Below are 25364 nucleotides of genomic sequence, written 5' to 3'. Positions count from 1 at the left end.
CTATAAGATATGTGCAAGAGTATATGTAGGGGCAAGAGTGTCCGTGTGTGGTGACTCAAGCATGTGCCTGTGTATACATGCATGCCTGCACACACACACACAAACAAGGAATGGTCAGTAGATACCAGAAAATAACAGGCTTCGAAACAGCTACTGCTTGCTTTGTGTTCAAATCAGGAGGCCCCGTTCACATGGGCCATGCTATCAAAGGAGCCCTCTGGAGTTTTGTGGTGAGCAGCTCAGCTTAGTTGCAGCTCTTCAACAATGAATCTGGCATAACTGCTTATCAGGCAGCAGAGTCTGTACTGTGGTTAAGATGTGGGCTCTGGAAGCAGTGCTTCTTGGTTGAAGTCTTAGCTCTATTAGCTGAAAAAACCTTGGGCAAATTAGTCCCCTGTTCTTCAGTTGTTTCCTCATCTATAATGTGAGAACAGTAACAATACTTAATCTCATGGGATGTTTTAAAAATAAAGCGAATCAATACATGGAAAGTCTCAGTTCCTGGATCCAAGAAAATACTCCATGAATGATGGGTTTAACAAAAAGCTGAGCGCTAGTAGACAAACTAAGAGCAGATATCTTCACCCAAACAGGTTCCACTTTATAAAAATTATAGGTACCTATTTCTAAACACTAGAAAAAGAAAAATCTGCCTTAAGATTATATTTTCTGCAAGAATAAGAATTCCAGAATTAGTGAAACATGAGATTGTAATTACAAATGTGTTTTAATAAACCACATCTATTAAACAGTAGCTAGAAATGAATATTTTCTTGATTTAACTGACATTAAATGGATCCCTAAGAAGAAAATATTTTTAAAGAAGAAAAAAAATCTTGGGTATGCACTGGTAGACACACAAGGTGTAAGAGGACATTCCCTCTGTTAGAAAATCAACACACAGCAGCCAGGCAGAAAATTAAGACCAAAACCAAGCTATCCCTCAGAAATTACACGACCCATTTCCTTACAGCATCAGCAGGCTATAAGACCTGCACTACTGCCTTCCCCACAAACCGGCCTTTACTCTGTACCTCACAGGTATGTAATCCGAGATCCAGAGGAAACTGCTAGTCTCACTCACTGCATGGATGGAAAAACTACGTGATCCAGACAATGGTGGCCAAGTTAGCACCAACATTTACATCTCCGGACTTCCAGGCCAATATTCTTTGCATCACAGAGGGCTTGCTCCCATTCCTAAAAGGATTTCCTGTCCTATGGCCCCAGCATAGGGGTGATTCAATTCATGGGAGCACACTGCTGGCACTGAGATGAGGTATGATGAAATGGGCTATTGGTATGTTCTCTAGAAAGGCAGCACATCAAAACAAAAACAACACACCAGCACTAAAGGCAAGAGTACTAGGGAGAAAACACTGCCCTGCCATGCTGTCTATGACGTTATAGGTTTTGCTTTATGAGTCACTATCAGAAGGGTTGGATGGTGCAGGGGTAAGAATTGTCACAGTCTGACAGTTTAGTGCTGGCCTCCCTATATCTGAAGATCTTTGGAAGGCCAGCTAACTTGATTCATCTGTATAATTAAGGGCATTAGCTTATGCTCCCTGAACCCTCCAGCTTTAAAAAAAAAAAAAAAAAGACACCTTTGATTCCATAGGAGTCCTCCCAATAAAAAGAAACCTTTCTAGGTTCTGGTGGAAGCAAAAAGAAAAGAGCTTCACTGAATTTGAGAAAAACTGGGGTTTTCCCAGGAAAGGAAACATTCAAGCCAAAACCAAACCAAGGCAGAATGAAAATACCTTGGGCTCAACCAAATACCATGAAAGTTGTACTGAGGAAGACAGTACCATTTTGGGAGAGCCACCACTTATGTTTCGCTGGCTTTCTTTTTTTTTTGAGACGGAGTTTCGCTCTTGTTACCCAGGCTGGAGTGCAATGGCGCAATCTCGGCTCACCGCAACCTCCGCCTCCTGGGTTCAGACAATTCTCCCGCCTCAGCCTCCTGCGTAGCTGGGATTACAGGCACGCGCCACCATGCCCAGCTAATTTTTTGTATTTTTAGTAGAGATGGGGTTTCACGATGTTGACCTGGATGGTCTCGATCTCTTGACCTCGTGATCCACCCGCCTCGGCCTCCCAAAGTGCTGGGATTACAGGTTTGAGCCACTGCGCCCGGCCTGCTTATTTTTAATTTCCCAGGAGGCATCTGTTCTATGACACACAGGTCTACTTACTGGAAAGCTGCTTCTGGAGCTGCCGTACCAAGGCGGCCGTCTGTTGCTGCTGCTGGGTCTGCTGCAAGCCTTGCCTGGGAAACTGTAATGGTGACAGGAGAAAGGATAGAAATCATTCCATGGTGCCAATCGCAGACAAGAACAGAGACTAACTCGCAGGGCCAGACAGACTGTAAAGTACTTCTCAATACTTCATGAAAAAAGGACCATGACCAGTATGTGTGGATTAATTTTCACCTACCCTCTTGTACATCTGGTGAACATCTGAATACCTAAAGTACTCCATCCATTCAAGAACCCACGCTCCAGGTTATTAGTTGCATTTCAAGAGCCCCAGTGAAAAATTCCACACTCAATATGGTAGCTCAGCAGTTCAAAGATCCTTGTCATCTCACCCTTCACCAGCTAGCTCCTGAGTATCATATTATTAATATAAAGTATTTTCATTGGCAAAATGAAAGCTGATTGGAAGTTTTGTTTAAGTACTACAGGCTGTGCTTTGCACGAATTGGAGAAAACAATCTGGTGAGGCAGAGTGGCACACTAGGAGTAGGGCTCTGCCCTCTCCATGTGATGGAGGGTGAAAGTTTGCTAATCCCACCTTCAGAGCCAGGGCCTGAGCAGGATGAGTGAGTAAGGCAGAGGGCGCTAACTTTAAGAAAGTGCTAATTTCCAGGCCCGGCGCGGTGGTTCACGCCCATAATCCCAGCACTTTGGGAGGCCAAGGCGGGTGGATCACGAGGTCAAGAGATCAAGATCATTCTGGTCAACGTGGTGAAACCCCGTCTCTACTAAAAATACAAAAATTAGCTGGGCACGGTGGTGCGTGCCTGTAATCCCAGCTACTCGGGAGGCTGAGGCAGGAGAATTGCTTGAACCCAGGAGGCGGAGGTTGCGGTGAGCCGAGATCGTGCCATTGCACTCCAGCCTGGGCAACGAGCGAAACTCCATCTCAAAAAAAAAGAAAGTGCTAATTCCCAGGGCCATGCAAATGCAGGCTCTGTAGGAAGAATCAGGTTAGAGGCCTAATACAGCAGGCCACATGCCCCGATTCTATCCATTAAGTTGTTGCAAGAAATTGTGGTTATTCTAAAGAAGAAAAAAAAGCAGCAGCTAGTAGAAGCAAAACTACTTTTGGTTAGAATCACTGGTAGCACCAATTTACATTTTATCTTAACCTTCAAATTTCAGACTATTGTTTCCTCCCTTTTCTTTCTTCCTCTTCTCTCCTCCCCAACACCCCCCGCCCCCAACTTTGCTCCTCCTGGAGCCATAAAAAAAGCATTCTGACACAGGCACACACATCAGCACTGTGCTGGCTGTTTCCCATGTGCCCACCAGGCTGCCTGTGTGGAGGGCATCAACCAGGCCAGCCCCTCTGCCCTCCAACCTCTAGGTGGGGAGGAGGCACTCCCAGGAGACTGGAGCACAGGAGCACAGTGAGGCTGGGAGGGAGCAGAGTGAGGTTTTGTTTTTGCCAATTTTCCTCTATGAGAATCTCTGCTGGCTGGACACATCCCGCTCCAGGAAGGCTGCCACTCCCGTCAGGTGCCCTGCACACCTCTCTCCCCTTCTTGCCTGGCTGGGATTAGGGGCAGTCAGTGAATGCACCATCATCCCTGGCTGGTTTTCCATACCTTTTTAATTCATCTTTTGAAAAAGACCCCTCAATTACCCAACGAGAGTGCAACATCTATTTCCTCCTCAGAGCTTGCCAAGAATAGCCCAAGATTATAAGTACAGTTGCTAGATTTAGCAAATAAAAACACAGCATGTCCAGTTAAATGTACATTTCAAAAAAAAACCAATAATCCAAGCATGTCCCAAATATTACACATGATAAATACTGGATTTGGTATAAATATATCCCATGCAGTATTTGGGATATACACTGAAGTGTTATTCATCGTTTACCTGAAACTCAAATTTAACTGGGAGCCCTGTATTTTATCTGGCAATCCTATCTTATCCTCTATTTAGAGCAGGCGTCCCCAAACTACGGCCTGCAGGCCGCATGCAGCCCCCTGGGGCCATTTATCCGGCCCCCCGCCACACTTCAGGAAGGGGCACCTCTTTCATTGGTGGTCAGTGAGAGGAGCACAGTATGTGGCGGCCCTCCAACGGTCTGAGGGACAGTGAACTGGCCCCCTGTGTAAAAAGTTTGGGGACGCCTGATTTAGAGGGCATTACCAAGCTGATACTTTCAAAACGGAATATTTGGCACGACAGCTGTTTCAACTTTTTCTCTCCCAATAGGCACTGAGTGGCTGAAGGACAAGGGCTTGGCGTATCTGTAGTAACCAGCAGTGCCAGGCGCACAATAGGTGCTCAGTAGCAATTGATGGAATGACCAATTCTGAAGCACCTTCAATTTCCACAACTTTCCTAATAACAAGAAAGATCCACAAAACTAATGAACTATTTCCTTCACCACCATTACTATTTTCCCCAATACAAATTAGAGAAACAGCAGCTTGCCACTTTTTCCCATTGCCTAACTCAAGAGGAAAAAATAAAAATCAATCTTTCATTTATGTGAAAATTTCAGTCAAGTAAGTATTATTTTCTGTTCAATAGTTTCTATGCTTACTTGGGGAAATTATCCTATTTATTTAACAAAACCCTATGTGCCAGGTACTGTTCCAGATATTCTGTGTGCATATTAGCATATTTAACCCTGACGCAGCTGTAACTGCCCTCAATCTCTTATCCAAAGTCCTTAAGACAGATCTATGTGCTTTGGAATCTAAACATAGGCAGTTTACTAAGAAACATTCCTAACACATAGACCAGGCAAAACGTACAACAGCATAATGCATTTCTGTAATATGCTTGATTATGGGGTGAGGTGCCCTCCACATCTCTCTCCCCTTCTTGTCCCACTGGGATTAGAGGCAGTCCGTGAGGTGCCATCATCCCCGGCTGGAATAGTTATATCAGGTAGGAAAAAGGAAAAGAGCCTCATGTCTATTCAGGTCAGTGTTTGCCACCAATGAGTACATGTCAAATTTTGATGTTCGCTTCTGACTAGTTAAGACTACCTTCCCTAGAAAATGTCCTATATCTACCACATCTATCATCTTACAGACTTATCATTTCACTATGGTGAACACATTTAAAATCTACTTTTAGCAATTCTGGAATATACGTTATTAACTACAGTCACCTTGCTATAAAATAGGTCAACAAAATTTATTCCTCCTGTCTAAATGAAACTTTGGACCATTTGACCAACCACCCATTCCCCTCAAGCCTAACCATGATTGAAAATATCAGCTTCCAAATATTAACTTATTTGGAACCAATGAGATTCTAAAAGGCTGGCTATAAAGATGTCTAAGCTGATTGAACAGCATATTGGGGTACATGGTGCATGAACAGTCAACATTTATTCATTCAACAAACACATAGCTACCTTCTTAATGTTCATCTAAAGCCTGTTTCACATAGAATATTTACTGTGGTTGCCTCAGACGCTATATTTTGCAGAGCCTCGGCAGTAACTAGGTATACCCTAGGAAGCTTGTGTACATATGTGTGCATGGCATGTGTGTGTTGGGGAGTGGGAGGTGGTCTGAGGGTGGCCTAAGAGGTAGTACATAGTCAGAGGGCCTCAAATTGTGATCCGGGGATTGCTGGGTGAGGTCCTCAAGACTCTATCAAGTTACCTGAAGGGCAAAATTCTTTTCAAAATAATACTAAGACATTATTTGCTTTTTTCACTCTTATTTTCTCATGCATGTACAGTACAGCTTTCCAGAGCCTACATACAACATTACAACAAATCAAATGTTTTCTATTAAACCAGACATTAAAGAAATTTTCAAAAATATAAACAGGCCAGGCACAGTAAGTCATGCCTGTAATCCCAGCACTCTGAGGTTGGCAGATAGCTAGATTGAACCTGGGAGTCTGAGACCAGCCTGGGCAACATGACAAATCCCTGACTCTACAAAAAATTATGAAAATTAGCCATGCATGGTGGTGCATGCCTGTAGTTCCAGCTACTTAGGAGGCTGATGTGGGAGGATCACTTGAGCCCAGGAAGTCAAGGCTGCAGTGAGCTGTGATGGTACCACTGCATTCCAGCCTGGGTAACAAAGTGAGACCTTGTCTCGAATAAAAAGTAAAACCATGTCATTCTCATATAACTTTATTTTTAAAAAAATATGCCAATTTTTCACAAAAGCATGTTACTTTCAGTAACATGAGTTTATCTTAAAGTACTAAATGTAATAGTAATATTAACAAATATTTGTTTTGATTTCTAACATGGTAACTATTGATAGATAAACTAAAGGTCTTTGGGTCTGCAATAATTTTTGAAAATGAAGAATTTCTGAGGCCAAGAAATTTGGCCAACTTCCTTAAACTGACCAGAAAGGCATGGTCTATATATACAATCTTCTCAGTTACAGTGTTTTACCACATCTGCTTCCTCTCAAATCCTCTGGATACTAATTTTAACTTGCTTTCACCTGTACATGCACAGGCACCAGGCAACAGGCCCCACATACAATTTCTCTGGGCTCTGGAGCACCTGCCACCAGGGGACAAGGGCTGCCTCCAGCACCCTACAAAAGACTTACTTCTGAGCATTTCAGTTCAAGCAACTGAACTCCTCCTGTGAAGAACTGAACCCTGTATGATTTTGTGCTGAGTTAGCGTAAAATCACTGGGGGAAATTTAAAGTATTATCCTCTTGGGACTCCTCTCTAGACTTCCTGAATTAGAATTTCTGTCGCTAATGTGTAGAAATCTGAATTTTAAAATGGCTCCTCCAGGTGGTTCAGGTGCTTGATGAGATTTTGGAATCATCACTGGGGTGGGAATTGAATTTTTGATTTACCCAAACAGGTCAATAAATAGGTTCAGTGAGGTTTACTAGAGGTCCCCAAACATAATCTATGTTTTGCCTTCCCTATTCAAATGTGACAAATGAAGTGGGAAAGATTTTTTTGGCCTTTATCCACACAGGAGATGATCTCTCCACTCTGTGCCTTTGCAGATGTTTACCCCTTCTCCTGGAATACACTTCCTCCCCACTTCTTTTCACTCTACCCTTCCTATAAATCTACTCATCCTTCAAAGAACAGCTACGTTATCATCCATTCCCTCACACACTTAAAGAATGAATCACTGATTTTGTACCCTTAGTACTGTGTAAATGCCTCTATTATCAAACGCGGTTTAACATGATAATTGCTTCTCTCTCTAGGACTCTGGATTTTTAATTCTCAGGGGCAGAAGCTATGCCATGCTCCTGCTGTAACCGCAAGACCAAATACCCAGCTTAATAATACCAGGTATAACTAATCAACATGGCATAACCACTCTCCAGGAAATACCATTCTTTTCTGAACTTAAAACAAAACAAAAATAACATATTTACTATAATTCCCAGCTACTTGGGAGGCTGAGGTGGAAGGATCACTTGAGCCCAAGAGTTTGAGACTGCAGTGAGCCATGATCACACCACTGCACCCCAGCGTGGCTGACAGAATGAGACTCAATCTCTAAAATAAATTAAAATTTTAAATATTTTTTTTTTGAGACATAATCTCACTCTGTCACCAAGCCGGAATGCTGTGGTGCAATCTCAGCTCACTGCAACCTCTGCCTCCTGGGTTCAAGCAATTCTCCTGCCTTAGCCTCCCAAGTAGCTGGGACTACAGGCATGCACCACCACACCCGACTAATTTTTGTATTTTTAGTAGAGATGGGGTTTCACCATGTTGGCCAGGATGGTCTCAATCTCTGGACCTTGTGATCCACCTGCCTCAGCCTCCCAAAGTGCTGGGATTACAGGTGTGAGCCACCATGCCCAGCCTTAGAAATGTATTCTGACGGATCTCTAAATTCCTATTTTATTCAATCACATTTACTACTATTGCTCAATCACAGCATAGGCAAAATGTGCTACTAATTAGTAATTTCTATTTAAATAAACATCATTTAAATATTTTTTGTCTCAAATCTTGAGCTTGCCTGTCAGCAGAACCATACACTGACAAAATCAGGTGCAGGACTGATTCAGTGACAGACCTACCGATGCTCAGACATTTGGACACCTTGCCTCTTGATGTTTTCCCTTTCTGATGGACAATGTGTGATTTTAACAAAGGTTTTTTTCATTGCTTTGACATCCAACAAATGAGTCATTCAACAAATATTTATCAAAACCCAGGCAATTTTCTGGGTTCCAAGGGCACCAGAGTGAGTAAAATACATCCCTGCCCTCATGACAGTTATGAGGTTTTTGCTGTGACCACTCCATTTGTTAGCAAAAGAACAAAGCAGCAAAGCAGCATTTATTTTAAAACTGCACTACCAACTGACAGAGTCCACAGACAGATTCCTCCGATGAATGAAGCACGGGCCTCCATCTGTACAAGCAGCAGTGGAAGGAACAACAATGTATAGGGGCCTCCACGGAGCACCTGGGAAAAACCTGTACCTGCACTCAGCCACATCTCCACTCACACAGGGTGGCACACTCTCAGTCCACACTCTCACACAGGACTAGCAGCTGATGTGTTTCAGAATTTGTTGTGTGTTTATTTTCAAGGTAACTAGTAACTTGCATAGAGTTATCTTTTTAAATCTATACACAGTTTAGTGAGGAAAAAAGTACTATATCAAATATATTGGCTATCCAGTTACCAGAAATCTCCTGATATTTCTTCCACAACCTCCTTCTATAAATATTACTTCTCCTTTTCTTTCCAAAAGAAAAAAAAAATTCCAAATTCATGCAAAGGAAGGCAATTCTTCAATGTTCTCTGGACCTAATTTCTCTCACTTCAAAAGGAGAGTAGTAGTATTATCTGTACATGCTACTTCCCAATTCCAGAGGCAGTCTGAAAAAATTTCTCAATTTCTCTGAAATGAACAAATAAATTTCTCGAGGAAGACTAGAGGACAATTTCATAGTGATTACTGACTAAAATTTAATATAATTGTTTAAGTAACGACGGCTACCATTATGCATATTTTTAAAAGGCAAATATTCAATATAATATGAAATTGACACAAGGCTCCATTGATGTAAAAAGTCAACTTTTTAAATCTTTCTGTTAGCATATTTTTTAAGTCAACAAACTGTGACAACCTGAGTTTGTTTAAGATGAAATGATGCAGTAAGGAGGCATCAACATTATTTTCTTAACAGTGGAAGTAGCTTTAAAGAGAAGACCATGGTCTGTCAATGTATTTAGCTAAGAGTTTAATTTAATCATAACACATAAGCATTAAAAATATTTTTCTAGTCAAGAAATATAATTTAGGCCAAAACTAGACATGCCAAATATATTTTCCTAGCAAGCGCACCCATGTCTTTATTTCCATATGTTTTTCCTTCCCAGAAGACAAGCAACTTAAGTAGGCAAATGACAACACAGGCATCGATATTAAGCCGGGACCAGATTTAATTTGTAAGCATAGGCTTTTCAGTCTGTCTTGCTCTTTTCATGGAAAAACTCTGCTTTCTGTTGATACATTTTAAAGAAGCACCAATTTCTGTCCTAAGTCACCTTTTACAAGTTAACTTTTTCAAGTTTTTAAAATCATTTCTTACAGCCCAAACCAACAGATGATCATCATCCCACAGATCTCAGCTGACGCCGTCAGCAAGCAAAGAGATGAACAAGATAGTCAAAAAGCAAATAATCAAATTCTACTGCCTTTAATGTCTGCCACATTCAACCTCCTCTGTCTAGGCTTCCCAAACTTCTCTCACCTTCTCACCTGTTATTATTTAGGTTGAATTATGTCCTCTAAAAAAGACATGTTGGAGTCTTAACACCCAGTACCTCAAAATGTGACCTTATTTAGAAACAGGGTCTTTACAGTAGCAATCAAGTTGAAATTAGGTAATTAGGGTGGAACCTAATCCAATACGACTGGGATCCTTATAAAAAGTAGAAATTTGGACATGTGTATACGCACAGGGGGAATGCCTGTGAAGGTGAAGGCAAAGCTCATGGTGCTATTTTTATGGGCAGAGGAATGCCAGAGTCCCAGCAAGCCACCAGACGCCGGAGGAGAGGCATGAAGCAGATTCTCCCTCACAGCCCTCAGAGGAAACCAACCCTGCCGACACCTTAATACTGGGCTTCTGGCCTCCAAAACAGACAGCTTCTGTCGTTGAAGACATCTAGTTTGTGTACTTTGTTGGGACGTTCTAGCACATGAATACAATGCCTCGAGCACTTCTTTCAAAAATTCAGGAACCACGCACTACTTTCCACAGGCAGTGCTGCTATTGCACCATTTCCTAAGATTCTAAGTCAGGCATCCCCAAACTTTTTACACAGGGGGCCAGTTCACTGTCCCTCTGACCCTTGGAGGGCCGCCACATACTGTGCTCCTCTCACTGACCACCAATGAAAGAGGTGCCCCTTCCTGAAGTGCAGCAGGGGGCCAGATAAATGGCCTCAGGGGGCCGCATGCAGCCTGCGGGCCGGGCCGTAGTTTGGGGACGCCTGTTTCAAGTCCTCTAGTGGCAGGAAGTGATGTTTCACTGGCATGCTCTATAACATCTGACAGGGTGCTGGTCTCTACCACACATACCATGATGGAAATGGCTTTCACACTAATCTAAGAAGAAAGCATTTATTGACTTCAACTGTGAATGTCACCAGATAGCAGTAGGACAAGTCATGAGGTGGGTGGCACTGTGTTACCATTACCACTTCTGCTTTGATACGGCATGAATCAGAACCCCAAAAGAGGCAGGTGTTTACTTATCTTCAATAGCTACCTTACCGCCCTCTTCTCTAGCAAAGAAAGAAGCAAAGAATGGAGAGCTTTGGCTAGTACCAAGAATTGAATCTGCTGGAGATGTTTATAAAATATAAACATAATTATAATACATATAATGCATCTTAGTGGAACTATTAAAAAACCAGAATATAAATAAGAAATATAAAATTTTTCTGGCCAGGCATGGTGGCTCATGTCTATAATCCCAGCAGTGAGGGAGGCCCAGGCAGGTGGATCACTTGAGGTCAGGAATTTAGGACCAACCTAGCCAACATGGTGAAACCCTGTCTCTACTAAAAATACAAAACTTAGCCAAGTGTGGTGGTGTGTGCTTGTAATCCCGAATTCTTGAGAGGCTGAGGCACAAGAACTGCTTGAACCCAGGAGGTGGAGGTTGCAGTGAGCCAAGATTGCACCACTACACTCCAGCCTGGGCAAGAGAGCAAGACTCTGTCTCCAGAAACAAACATACAAAACACAGTAAAGCACAAGCAGCAGCATGATTGGAAAATTGGTAACAAAGAAATTTGGGGAAGAGGTATGTGGATGGACCTCTCTGAGTGGTCAAAAAGTGTGAAGATATTTGTATCCCATGTGAGTACTCACCAACAGGTGATCTCAACAGAGGAGGATTTAATAATCGAGTGGATAGGATAACCCATTCCATGGATACCACTCGGCCTCTTTCCCTAGCCACCCCTGTCATCACCCAATGGGGCCATGGTGGCAGGGATGGAGGTTATGCATGGGCTCAGCAACATGGACTTCCGCTCACAAAGGCTGACCTGGCAGCAGTGAGTACCCAATTTGCCAGCAGCAGAGAACAACACTGAGCCCATGACATGGCACCATTCCTCAGGGTGATCAGCCAGCTACTTGGTGGCAGGATGATTATATTGGACCTCTTCCATCATGGAAAGGGCAGAGGTTTGTTAAATGTACTATGGATGCCCTACTCCAGTTGAACATGTTCTGGTCAATCCGATTTAGACACAGTTCTTTTTTCTTTTTGAGATGGAATTTTGCTCTTGTTGCCCAGGCTGGAGTGCAATGGCGTGATCTTGGCTCACTGCAACCTCTGCCTCCTGGGTTCAAGCAATTCTCCTGCCTCAGCCTCCCAAGTAGCTGGGATTACAGGCACCCGCCACCACACCCAGCTAATTTTGTCGTTTTATTAGAAACGGGGTTTCTCCATGTTGGTCAGGCTGGTCTTGAACTCCTGATCTCAGGTGATCTGCCCTCCTCAGACTCCTAAAGTGTCAGAATTACAGGCATGACCACCACGCCTGGTCTGGACACAGTTCTTTAACCACCTAACTCTACTCTGATCCCTCCTAATGTACTATCACTATACCATATTGTTCCCCCTTTACTACAAGTTGTGAAACCATCCAGTTTAAAAATCGGGTGCTGAAGGCAGTCTACACAAGTGTTTCCCCAAGTGTGAGACACGTGTGGTAAGCCAGCTCGTCATAGTTGGGCCCATTCACGCAATTCACATCGCTCACTTAAATGGAGATTCCCTTCTAAATTCTCTTTGCATTTACTTTCACAATATTTCCAATATATGGCAAGTGATATAATTACAGATGGTAGTGGTAAAATGCTTCTTCGAAAAATACATTTATTTAAGCAAATACAGTAAGATGATAATTTAAAAAAGTAACTAATAAAACAGGAATATGGCACTGCAAAAGTAAATGCTGTTGTAAATGACTGAGATTTAAAAGATTCTGATGGTTCTGCATATGACATTTCCAAATTTGATCTATGAAGCTAGAGAAATGAACTATATGACTGTGAGTTACAGGAAAATTCTTGCAGCAAGTGCCGACTGAAAAACAATTTCTTATTGAAGACAACAGATAATATTTCAGAAGGCACACCCATGGTTTTTAAGATTACAGCAAAAGTCAAAGTACAGTAAGATAATCTTTTAAACATACATAATAAATCATCATTTTAACATTGTTTAGGAAAAAAAGATAATGTAAAAATTTTTGTCTGTGCAATAGTCCAAAAAATTTTGAAGAAGAAGAATGGTGTAACCTACTGAATCCCAAATATTAACTTGTATCTTCATATGAAAAGAAATATACCAACTACAGTGACAACAGAATCCTGGTAAAGTTCTAGGAAAAAATTGCTAGGGCATATTTAGGCTATGTCGATTCTTAACAAACTTGTGAACATGAAGAATGCAACCTGCTTTTAAAGAAGAAACCTACATGTCTTACCAAGGGCTGCTGGGACTGCATTGCTTGGAGACCAAGGGTCTGACTCTGGGGCTGCGAGGACTGCTGGGGTTGGGGAGGCTGCTGAGGCTGGGGCTGCTGCATCTGGAAAGAGGGTTAAAAGGTTATACACTTAACACGAAGAAGGTAACAACATCATTTCTGAATCTGTTTTCCGCATATATCTTTTATCTAACTTTTATGCTGCAGTAAAAACAATATATACCTGCCTCCTCCATCTTTACCTTGCTGAACCTCATTCAACCTTTTGAGGGCAAGACCTAAACCTGCTCATCCATGAAGCCTTCTAGGACCACCCCAACCCCATGGATCTCTTCCTGTGGCAGTCAGTGTTGCTACCTATACCACACTGCACTGTCTGGGGCCATCCTTTCTGCTTACTGTTTTAATTCCTTTCGTGTCATTTGTCCTTCTACATGTCTTATCCCTCCTTACACTACAAGTTGGACAGGGACTGCTCAGTGGTAATCTCATTTCTTATGGTATCTGGCAGAATTCTTTTGTTTTTTTTTTTCCCCCTCCCAAAAGGAAGATGCAGACTAGCCATCATGAGACCTTCTGGCATAATTTATAGCATAAGTTCAGAAATCATGTCAGGAACAGGGTTGGCTCAAATACACAGCTCTTGAAAACTGCTTCCAAGTCACAGACTAGACATCCACCAGGTGGGACACAGGAGAGAAAAATATTAATAGTTGTTTTGTCTCAGTGACCTTTAAAATTTCCTCCACCCAAACACTTCATCCTCATGATGATGACAGTCTAGACATTTTTTCATCTTTGGCACTTTTCCAACTTGGTTTGCATACTATCCCCTAAATTATTGGTCTTCTTTACAGCCAAGTAACAAATAGCTATTGTTACATGGCATTTCTCACTAAGTGACCATGCTCATGGACCTGGAATCCTAGCAGAGGTCTGGGTAGGATGATCCCAACACAAGAACAATCCAAGTTGGACCAAAATCACAGTGATTACAATATCATCTACCAGTTAGCCCTCTAGAAGTTCTTCTAAGAAAAATTAAACCAACTTCATCATTAACGTTTTCCTTTACAGAAGTAGCCAGTCACCAAAAAAGAAGTATAATCCTGATGTAGAAGCAAATCACTCATCTCCAGGGAATAATGTGTTGGCGATGAAAAAATTACCAGGACATATTATGCTAATTAGGGTAAAAAGTACATATGGTCCAATAAAAAAAGCCTTTCCATATTTGCAGCCTTGAAAAACACCAACATAAGATTTAAAACTGGTAAGTAAACAAATAATGTGGTATAACTTTCCTCAGTGATTTGGAAATGAGAAATTCTAAAATAGAGCAAAATACAAATTATCAATCTTAAAATATTCTGAAACACAGCCTCAGAACTTAGAAAAAATAATTTAAGAAAATGAGTACTAATAGTAGTTATATTAATGATAATATTAGTCATAACATTAATCATGAAATTATCAAACAAGTACTTTACTTGAATATTCTTACTTAACACCTTCTATATATTTAAGAGGCACGTATTTCCATAACAGAACAGGAGTAGAGGGCTTTTACCATTGGAGACAACATCTATACCAGGCGTCCCCAAACTTTTTACACAGGGGGCCAGTTCACTGTCCCTCAGACAATTGGAGGGCCGCCACATACTGTGCTCCTCTCACTGACCACCAATGAAAGAGGTGCCCATTCCTGAAGTGTGGCGGGGGGCAGGATAAATGGCCTCAGGGGGCCGCATGCCGCCTGCGGGCCGTAGTTTGGGGACGCCTGATCTATACAATGATTGGGATTGCTATCTGTAGGCCAGACTCTCCTAATCAGTCACCATATGTTTTAAATTTTGTGATATAACTTTTTTAAAAAAGCATTTTAACAGGCCACAAATTGGGATGCAACTAATGACATCTTATTACTAATGGCATCTTACAATTGGAAAGCCCAGTTCCAGGGGGTATGTTGGCTTTTGCCTGTCATCTGGGCACTAACAATCAGTATTTTGTGTCTCACAATGAAATCAGACTCAAACCTACCCGAGCTTGCAGTTCAAATGTTCAGTTCAAATGTTTCTCCCTTCTATCCGGTGTCAAGGGTGAGATATCCATGCTCCTTCCTGTCCCTTTCTGCATGGCAGGTTTACTTCTCACTGACCTCACACAGAGAACAGCCCCTGGGCACTCCAGCCCTATTAGACTCCTGATTTTTGGTGTTCTGTTCTTAGCAGTACATAAGAGTGCATCTCAAGTTGGACTTGATTAGATTAGAGTCCACTGTACAGTCTCCTTAGGAAATCTCCAATTCAATAACATAGGACAAGCTTGTTAAATAAAGACAAATGGCCGGGCGCGGTGGCTCAAGCCTGTAATCCCAGCACTTTGGGAGGCCGAGGCGGGTGGATCACGAGGTCAAGAGATCGAGACCACCCTGGTCAACATGGTGAAACCCCGTCTCTACTAAAAATACAAAAAACTAGCTGGGCGTGGTGGCGCGTGCCTGTAATCCCAGCTACTTAGGAGGCTGAGGCAGGAGAATTGCCTGAGCCCAGGAGGCAGAGGTTGCGGTGAGCCAAGATCGCGCCATTGCACTCCAGCCTGGGTAACAAGAGCAAAACTCCGTCTCAATAAGTAAAGAAAGAAAGAAAGAAAGAAAGACAAATGACACAAGTAAACATAATGGCCTGTATTTTTTTAATAAGCAAGTGAGAAACAAGAATGTATCAAGGAGGCTGGGCAAGGTGGCTCATGCCTGTAATTCCAGTATTTTAAGAGGCCAAGAAGGATGGATCACTGGAGGTCAGGAGTTTGACAGCAGCCTGGCCAACATGGCAAAACCCTGTTTCTACTAAAAGTACAAAAAAATTAGCCAGGCCTGGTGGCAGGTGCCTGTAATCACAGCTACTCAGGAGGCTGAGGCAGAAGAATCACTTGAACCCGGGAGGTGGAGGCTGCAGTGAACCAAGATCGCACCACTGCACTCCAGCCTGGGTGACAGAGGGAGCCTTCGTCTCTGAAAAAATTGTATCAAGGGGAAGAACCCTTTATCTAAGTGACTTAAAATGTACATCAAATAAGTGAATGACAGTTGTCTGGATTCTAATGGAGACAAGATGTAATATCCCTTTGAAATAGTCTATGTTCATTTCATTTAACAGCCTTATGAGACCAGAGGTGTTACAGAAATGTTTTTAGACTGTAGAATGCTCTAGGAATCTGATGAAAGCTCTGGATGGCTCAATTTGTTTTCACATTTATGAAACTTTTTAAAAATTTGCATGACTCCTACTTAAAACAGTTAAGCTGAAGCTACCTCTATTAAAGTCACCCATCTGCCCTCCCAAACCTTTGTGAAATGGGAAGAATGTTCTACACAACTCATTCTTCTTTCAATAACCTGGTAGACACACAGAGAAAAAGAAATTCCAGACAAGTTGGAACTACATTGTAGCAATGTAGCTCCTAGTGTCAAACAGACAGGGCTCCTTAGAATTTGGCAATTGAAGTCTGAAGTGTTTTTCATTTTTTATGACTGTTGCGTATTTGCACTGTCTGAAGTGTGACAGCATTGCCCTCATCTCCCTGCCCCCGGTACCTGCAGGATTCTCTGCTGCTGTCGAACTTGCGGCTGTCTGGGTCTCATGGGATCCTGAGGCAGGGGCACGGAGGGAAGGTTTGGATGTGCAGAAGTCAGGACAGCATCAATTCCCCCGCCCACCAGAGGGTTCTGCTGCAGAGCCTGATGGTTCAGTCTGGCAAAGAATAATGCAACTTGGTTCAGGTCCAAGCATAATGTCAAACTTTTAATCAGTCCTACCAGCAGATTACATACACTGCCAAAGAAACAATCAGTGCTCGATAATCCTGCACAATTAAAACAGACTAAAGCCCAGTGGTTAAAATAATAGATGTGACCACATGAAACAGGACAGCAAGCACATGACTTAAGGTAAAATTACAGTCATGGAATGAATTAATTTTTAAACATTTAATAGTTTTCAATAATGAGAAATAGTAATTGAGCATTTACTTTGAAGCAGGCACTGTATTAAAGGTCTGAAATGTGTTACTTAATTTGTTCCTCACCAGAGAGCCCTTTAAGGTCAGCAGTTTTGTTATTCCTACTTCAAAAATGAAAAAACAGAGCTAGAGGTAACTTACTAAGGTTACTTAGAAAGCAAATGGCATAGGTGGGATTTGAATCTAGAACTTTTGGGCTTTGAAGTTCAAGTTTGTGGGCCATGCCATGTGGCTATTTATTATAAAAATAGTACATACAATGCACATTTTCCAAATGATTATCCAAAATAATAATGTGTTCTCAAATGTGTTACCACCAACCTTGCCAACTTTCCAAAGAGTGATTACTTAGCATCATCACGTAGCCATTGATGGCCATAGATGGGAGCTGTGCCGCCATCCACTAGATTGCCACGTTTGGCACGATGCTTACTTCTTCTAAGACAATACTATCCAACAGAACTTTCTGGGATGATTGCAACGTTTTCTCTCTGCACTGTCCAGTAAGATAGCTACTAGCCATGGGGACGAAGTACACAACTTTTGGGTCTCAGTGCATAGCAAAAACACAAGACCCCCTGATCAAAATTTAGTAAGAATTTCCACAGAGAAACTGCAGAGCATTAATCTAAGCATGAAGCATTTGTAAACACAGACCCTTCTAAACACAGCACACGTCACACACCATTGAAGCTAGCCCTGCTTGCCACGCTCGGCCACTACTGAACACTTGAAATGTGACTAGTGTGACTGAGGAACTATATTTTTAATTTAATTTTAAATAGTCTAAATTTAAATAGCCAAAGGTGGCTGGCAGCTACTTTAAGAGACAGTGCAGTTACATGCTCTAAGAAATCTAATTAAACAAGAACAGAAAAAAAGTCTATCATAATCCTATTTTGCCAAACATCTCTGAGGTGGAAAAGGTAGAAACTAAGTTATAACAAAACTCTCATATGAAACATGCACAATTAGTATTGCAATCATAAATTTTACTGCTCCAATCAACAAATTCTAGCATTTCTAACAATAATCAAGAGTTTTCTCTGTTAGATATGTTCAGAGAATTTTTAAAAGAGAAGAGAAAAAAAAAACACTGAAGCAAACACAGTAGTATCATTTACTGTTATATACTCATATCATGGAAGTAGTATCATATACTGTTATATACTCATATCATGGAAGATACGAGTCAAAACCGTAAAGATCTTTAATGAAATAAATGAGATGGAGCATTCTTTATTTTGAACCTCTATCTGGATACTATTAAAAATAAGACCACAGAATGCAAATTATTTGCAAATATGCAAGCTCATAAAAACAGTGACAAAGTACCATGCTCTATAAGCATAAGAAACCCAAAAATGTGACTGTTCACTATTGCCGTCATCATTTCTACATGTATCACCTCTGAGAGCCAGTCAGGGGCTGCAGGTACGGCGAGGCCTGCTGCTGAACATAGCCACTCGGCTGCTGCTGAATCTGTCGGAGTCTTTCCATTAGCACAGGGTTGGAATGTGCGGCCGAATAGGCTCTGGAGTTATAGCTGGGAGACAGGACCACACTGCCAGCCTGCTGCTGTGATGTCTGCTGCAAAGGCATCTGAGTCCCGTACATTGTATAGCCCTGGGGCATGGTCTGCATGCAGGCACAAGGACAGAAGTCAGTGTTTCAATTAATACCCAACTTTCCCATCACTACAAAATACGGGGCAAAAACAAACCCATGAAGACTGCCCTGAAATTCACTGTTTTCAAAGGTTCTCATAACTCAGAACTTGAGGACTACCCTGGATGCAGGGAATCTGGCCAGAAAAGCCACAGAATGATCTGGCCATGTAATGATTCACCAGAAATGTCAACTTAAAAAAAAAAAAAGAATCCTCATTTAGTTAAACTGGCTTTTAAGATCAGTTGCTTATTTTGAGAAAAGAGCATGTTTCTATAAAGGAATAATCAGGCAAGCATCCATACATTCAGTGAACAAATGACATCAATGTTCAACAGATCCCAAGTATCATTAATATCATCTCCAAAATTAGTCAGGAAAGCTATTCATACTCACTGTAAATTGAAATAATGAAATACACTTTCCCAACATATAATTACACCTCTTCAGGTAGTCACAGTCTGATTGTGTGTGTGTAGTAACTAACCAGTTCCAAAACTGTGCCAAAAAACTATTAATACCTTAGCAAGGAAGGACACAGCTGGTAACTGTTCATTATCTTCTAGTACTAATGAGACCTAGTTCAGCACTCTACCAGTAATGTGAACACTTAACTTTCCTAATCAATATTAATATACAAGTACCTAGTTCTTTGAAAATTGTCACCTTATCAAAAAGCGAAACCTGAGGCTCTGTTGGATCACTAGGTACAATTTATAGAACTCAACGCTAATTAAAATAGAACAACATTGCTCTTCAAATCCTCAAAGCATCATATTTTCAGGTAGTTTAATGTCTCTGACTTGGAAGACAGAGAAATGGATAATGAATTTCCAGCAGGCAGCATGAATGGATCCAGGCTAAAGGGCTCAGTGCCTGTGTAGGCCAATCTGGGCTTCTCTTTCAGCTGTGGACAGAGAATGAATTGCCAAACCAACTAAAAATCTTGTCAATACCCCTGCATTCCTGATTCCTAGAGTGACAGGGTGAGAGTATACAAATACAGAAATAACAAAATTATTAGTAAAAGCAGCTCAAGGTTTGCCTTATATTGTGTGTCAGCCACTATGTTAGTTCCTAGGTTGTCTTAAATCCTTCACACCCTTCATCTCTCTATTTTACAGAGAAGGAAACCAAAGCTCAGAGTAGGTAACTTAAACAGTGTCACACAGCTAGTAAGTTGCAAACTGTGTCAAAGTCTGATTCCAAGGCCCATTATTTTCTTATTCTACCATGATTCCTCATTGATGCTATCTTTGAATATGACTTTTTGTTTATTTTTTGAGATGGGGTTTTGCTCTGTTGCCCAAGGCTAGAGTGCAGTGGTCTGATCACAGCTTACTGCAACTTAACCTCCCAGGCTCAAGCAGTCCTCCACTTCAGCCTCCCATGCAGCTGGGACTAGAGGTGCATGCTACTACACCTGGATAATTTTTTAATTTTTGTTTTCTTTTGTAGAGATTGGGTCTCACTATGTTGCCCAGGCTGGTTTCAAATTCCTAGGCTCAAGCAATCCTCTCACCTCGGCCTCCCAAAGTGCAGATTATAGGCATGAGCCACTGAGCTCAGCCCAAATATGACAACTTCAAAACTGAATTACATCATCATACATCATAACATAAAAGAAGTAACTCTGGGATTAAGTATTTCAATATCTACAATCATCGCTAATAAAAGGTTTAAATTTATATTTTTAAAGGATTTTCTAGAATGTTTTATGCTCCTTAATCAATCCTAAAACTTGTTCTACACTCCTGATAATGCTTTGAAATGTCAATTATAACCTGTAAGTAGAAGAAATAACCAAGTTCTAGACCCCAGAGGAAGTTGATATATTCTATTTACTCAATTTCCCTCTTCCAATAAAGAGCGTTGAAAATCCTGTCAGTACCTACAAAGCAAATGTGGGTACCTGTGCTTGCTGCAGCCCTGGATACTGAGGGAGCTGAGGGGAGGGCCGTGCTTGTGCAGCAAAGAGAGGAGCCTGGTCCCCTGGCTGGCCCTGGAAAACAAAGCCAAAGTAAACACTTGATCATAACAGCAAGGGCTTGATTTAAGCTTCTGGTTAATAATCCAAATAACCCATATCTAATCTCATTACATGAATAAAGAACTCAAAGATTTTCAGCACGTATTAAATATTATTTCTCATCAATTCCCTACGAGTGTTTAGACTGTTGAACTTATTCCTTCCAAAGAAGACTACAGATTTTCCCAATGATAACACAGACATAAATACAAGCCTAAGTAATCAATGGTCAGCTCAGCAGAGAGGCTGTCCGCTGGCTTCCAATACATGCCAGGGTACAAATGCCCCGCTAAGTGTTAAATCTGGAACCACAGGGCTGTACCACCCAGTGCCTATACAGGGAAGAGAACGTGTGGTACAGACACATGCCACATAAAATTTTTATGACTTTTTAATGAAGCTTCTTCACAGTGACCTACTAATTGCCTATTTAGCCAGATATTCAAGGAATACATTTAATACTTCCCATCACTCTAAAAATCAGTGAGAATATAGTCAACAAATTTTGTAAGTTAATCGCAAATACAATTCTAACCAACTACAATGCAAAATAAAACCAATTAACATCTGTTCACCGATCTTAATCTAATCTATGTTTTGGCCATAGGAAAGCAAACATTCACAAGAGCAGTTATATGTGTGCTTTACGTTCTGGTGGCAGAAGTTACTTCATGGAAGGGTGCAGTAATAATCATAATAAGAAGGCTAGTTTCCTACCACTCTGTTTTTTGTTTTTTTTTTTCAGGACTCACTGATTGTAAAGAATGAGATTTATTGTAGGATTATTTTACTACTATCTTTATTAGAGATTCTCATTTTTAAAAGTACTGAATTACAGTTACACAAAATGATTTTAATGTGCTTGGAAAGTAGTGTAGATAATTCTAACAGGGAGAAAGGGATAAACATGTAGCTTAAGAGGAAGGACACCAATGATTATTAAGAATCTACCATATTTTGGAGATGGGCTTCTGGTTCTTACTCCCAGTTCCTCACAAGAACCCTATAGGAAAGAAGCATCATCCTCAAGCCAGACTCAAAGAGCTTAAGCAACTTAGCAAGCTTGCCCAGCAAGACTCTAGTAAGTCTGACTTGAAAGCCTAGGGCTCTTTCCATTATCATGAGATGCCTCCATGTGTGACATCAAGGATGAAAATACTTATTTGGTGCTTATTCTGTAACAACATATAGCCTTTTAAAATCATCCCAATAAGAAACCAAAAGGACAATCTCCATTAATCTTTTTAATGAGATACCAAAACCAAATGCATACATGAGACAGTTGAATCCTTTCTCTGATCCCCATAAACAATCATGGGGCCATTTATGAAGCTTCATCATCTCTTTAGGTGACAATCCATCTATACATGAATGAAACATAAATTTTTAGTGTACCTCTGAGGGTACATATACACAAAAGCTTCAACAAGAATCTTATTTTCAGAGGAGGCTATCATGAAGACACTAATTTTAATCTGTGAAAAAAAAAAACAAAACTGTATCTCCATTTGCTTGTCTTAAAGAAAAATAGCCCAAACTTCCTCTGTGAGAACCCATACCATGGTAGTATGAGCATCAGGAGCCTAAAACTGTTCTTCCCAAAGAATCCAACTGGATCTTTATCCTCCAAATACTATGCCAAGGAATCATTAAACCAACCAGATCCTTACAGACCACTAGTGGACATTAGCATCGTACGAGGCCCGAGACACACTGCTGTGCTTCTTCTTTGTGGAGACAAATACATGTATGTTACCATTTTCACAAAACAGAAAAATCAACTAATTAAATGTGAGTTAGAATCTAGGGATCAACAGGTAGCTTATAACACTCATGCCCTCTTTCGGCTTTGTGGGAAGCAGGATGTGATCTGTGACAGCTGCATGCATAAAGCAGATCTTTTCTAATTCTTTGCTCTTCCTTTGCTTTTATTGAAGAACTTTATGAAACACATTACGACATATAGGATGGGGGAACTAGAACACTAATGAGGTATATGTCTGAGTTATTGGGCGACACTCTTACTGACAAATATTAGTTGAGATCATGGGAATTTAAGAAATAGAAACTAGGCAGGTGTGGTGGCTCATGCCTGTAATCTCAGCACTTTGGGAGGCTGAGGTGGCTGAATCACTTGAGTACAGGAGCTTGAAACCAGCCGGGGCAACATGGTGAAACTCCATCTCCACACACACACACACACACACACACACACACACACACAGAAAAAGAAAGAAAAAATTAGCTGGGTGTGGGGGCATGTGCCTGTAGTCTCAGCTACTTGGAAGGCTGAAGTGAGAGGATTGCTTGAGCTTGACAGGCAGAGGTTGCAGTGAGCCAAGATCATGCCACTGCACTCCAGCCTGGGCACCAGAGTGAGACCCTATCACACAAAAAAAGAAACAGAAGCTGAAAACTAATATTCTACATTTTAAAATATCACAAAACATTCAGGAAAAAAGTGCTATACTTTTAAAATGAGAAAGGAATACAATCTGAAATACAGTTTTGACACTCTGAAATTCATGTCAACCATTTATGTCTAAAGGTGAACTATTTACATGTAAATATATGATGTTCCCTCCTGACCACCAGTTTGTCCCAACATACTACTCAAGTATAGAAAATAATTCAGATATGCAATATTTTCCCTGAGAAAATCACGAACACTCCTATTTGACTAGCACTCCCCAAGTTTGCTGTGCATAGTTGTATCATCATGTGGCTCTAAAAAGAAAACACCCTAATCTCTCCTACCAGATTGAAATGGATTCCTACTTTTCTTTGTTTTTCCCAGAATAATGCCAGAAACACATTATTTCAATTTGTAGAAATAGTTCAATCAGTTGAGAACAGAATAAGTTCTTTAATAACTTGAAATACTTTACAAATATTGAACAAGAATCACAATCTGGGAATAATCAAGGAAACTAGAGACTGAGAATTAGTAACATCTTTAAATATTGGTGGGCATGGGTTTGGCCACATTAAACCAAGAAGAGACTATCTAACGTGTCATCCAAACTAGGACAAGCCAGGACAAGAGGGCAAAGTGAGACCATGGCTGGCAAGTCAGGACATCTGGTCACTTTAGTTATCTGTTAATTTCTGAAAATTTTCAAGCTTTATTTTATTTTTAATTAGTGCCTAGCACATATAGTAAGTGCTCAGTAAATATCTGTTCAGAATAACTAAGATTTAATTGAGTTTATCTGTTAACCAGGAAACCCAGAGGTAAATTAGGATTTCTATTTCAGCATCAATTACTTTACCAAGTGCTTTCTAATTGCCTCACAGTTGTCAGTACCATCTTTTGAAAACTCAAATTTAATTTAATGTTTGGCATCTACCATTCTAATGATTTCTTCTTCCTGCCAGCATTAGTATCTGAAGAGTAACTTAGTTTCTCCCTATTCATTCTGCTCAACCAAAACAATTGAGGCCACTTTAACTTCTTTTTTTTTTTTTTGGACTGAGTCTCACTCTGTCACCAGGCTGGAGTGCAGTGATGTGATCTTAGCTCACTGCAACCTCTGCCTCCGGGTTCAAGTGATTCTCCTGCCTCAGCCTTCTGAGTAGCTGGGACTACAGGCATATGCCACCACGCCCAGGTAACTTTTGTGTTTTAGTAGAGACAGGGTTTTACCATGTTGGCCAAGATGATATCTTGACCTTATAATCAGCCCACCTTGGCCTCCCAAAGTGCTGGGATTACACACGTGAGCCACCAAGCCTGGCCAACTTCATATTTTTTAATGCATGGAAAGGACTGTCTGGGAACATTATTTGTTTTTTCAGTTTTTTTTTTTTTAAAGACACAGCACCTCACTTTGTTGCCAAGGCTGGAATGCAGTGGGGAGATCATACCTCACTTTGGCCTCAAATTCCTGGACTCAAGAGATCCTCCCATCTTGGCCTCCTATAAGTGTTGGGATTACGGGTATGAGCTACTGCATCCAGCCTGCAGGAAGATGGTTTTTGATGGCATAGTTGTATCTAGCCAGGTGCTACGTGACTTTAAGCTTATCAGTAAGAGAGTAGATACTTGTTCCCTGCTTAAGCTTCCATGGCTCAGATACCTGACTTGTATGTGAAAGGGAATGATCTACAGAGAACTGGGACAGCCGAATAATTATATGTCCATCTCTACATTGCTACCTGAGGTAAATTCCTACACATGGTCTCTTTACTTCATTTTTATGTACTTTGATTTGGGCTTACCTCTATAAATAATATATAACATTAAATAAATACTTTCTAAAATTTCCATTTTTAAAAAACTTCTAAAGAAGCTGTGCTGTTCAATATTGACCTATCTGCCTAACCTTTATGAGAAGAATTTTCTCTCTTATTGCTGTGTATTTAACGAGACACAAGTATTTGAGCTCCAAGAGATGTTGCCTCAAAGGCTTTTTGTATAACTTGAAATTAATGCATCTGATTAAG

The 25364-nt window shown here is 41.0% G+C and overlaps 1 protein-coding gene across 9 annotated transcripts in view; it reads right to left on the bottom strand.

Annotated features, from left to right (window-relative positions):
* The window catches only part of MED12L (mediator complex subunit 12L), a 361238-nt gene that overhangs the window by 2645 nt on the left and 333229 nt on the right, over nucleotides 1-25364 (bottom strand). For all 9 annotated transcript variants that reach the window (XR_012519124.1, XM_074405495.1, XM_039480199.2 and 6 more), the window contains 5 exons: nucleotides 20802-20891; nucleotides 18630-18859; nucleotides 16797-16953; nucleotides 13199-13300; nucleotides 2199-2280 (listed from right to left, as the gene is read on the bottom strand). Coding sequence is in view for 8 of the 9 variants with exons in the window: in XM_074405495.1 (XP_074261596.1) it covers nucleotides 2199-2280; nucleotides 13199-13300; nucleotides 16797-16953; nucleotides 18630-18859; nucleotides 20802-20891 (661 nt within the window). In the remaining variant the exon portion in view is untranslated. The remainder of the gene's footprint in view (nucleotides 1-2198; nucleotides 2281-13198; nucleotides 13301-16796; nucleotides 16954-18629; nucleotides 18860-20801; nucleotides 20892-25364) is intronic.

The sequence above is a fragment of the Saimiri boliviensis genome, chromosome 9 (assembly GCF_048565385.1).
Source record: "Saimiri boliviensis isolate mSaiBol1 chromosome 9, mSaiBol1.pri, whole genome shotgun sequence".
NCBI lineage: Eukaryota > Metazoa > Chordata > Mammalia > Primates > Cebidae > Saimiri > Saimiri boliviensis.
The sequence above is the reverse complement of the archived record's forward strand: the minus strand, read 5'-3'. Positions and strand labels throughout refer to the sequence as shown.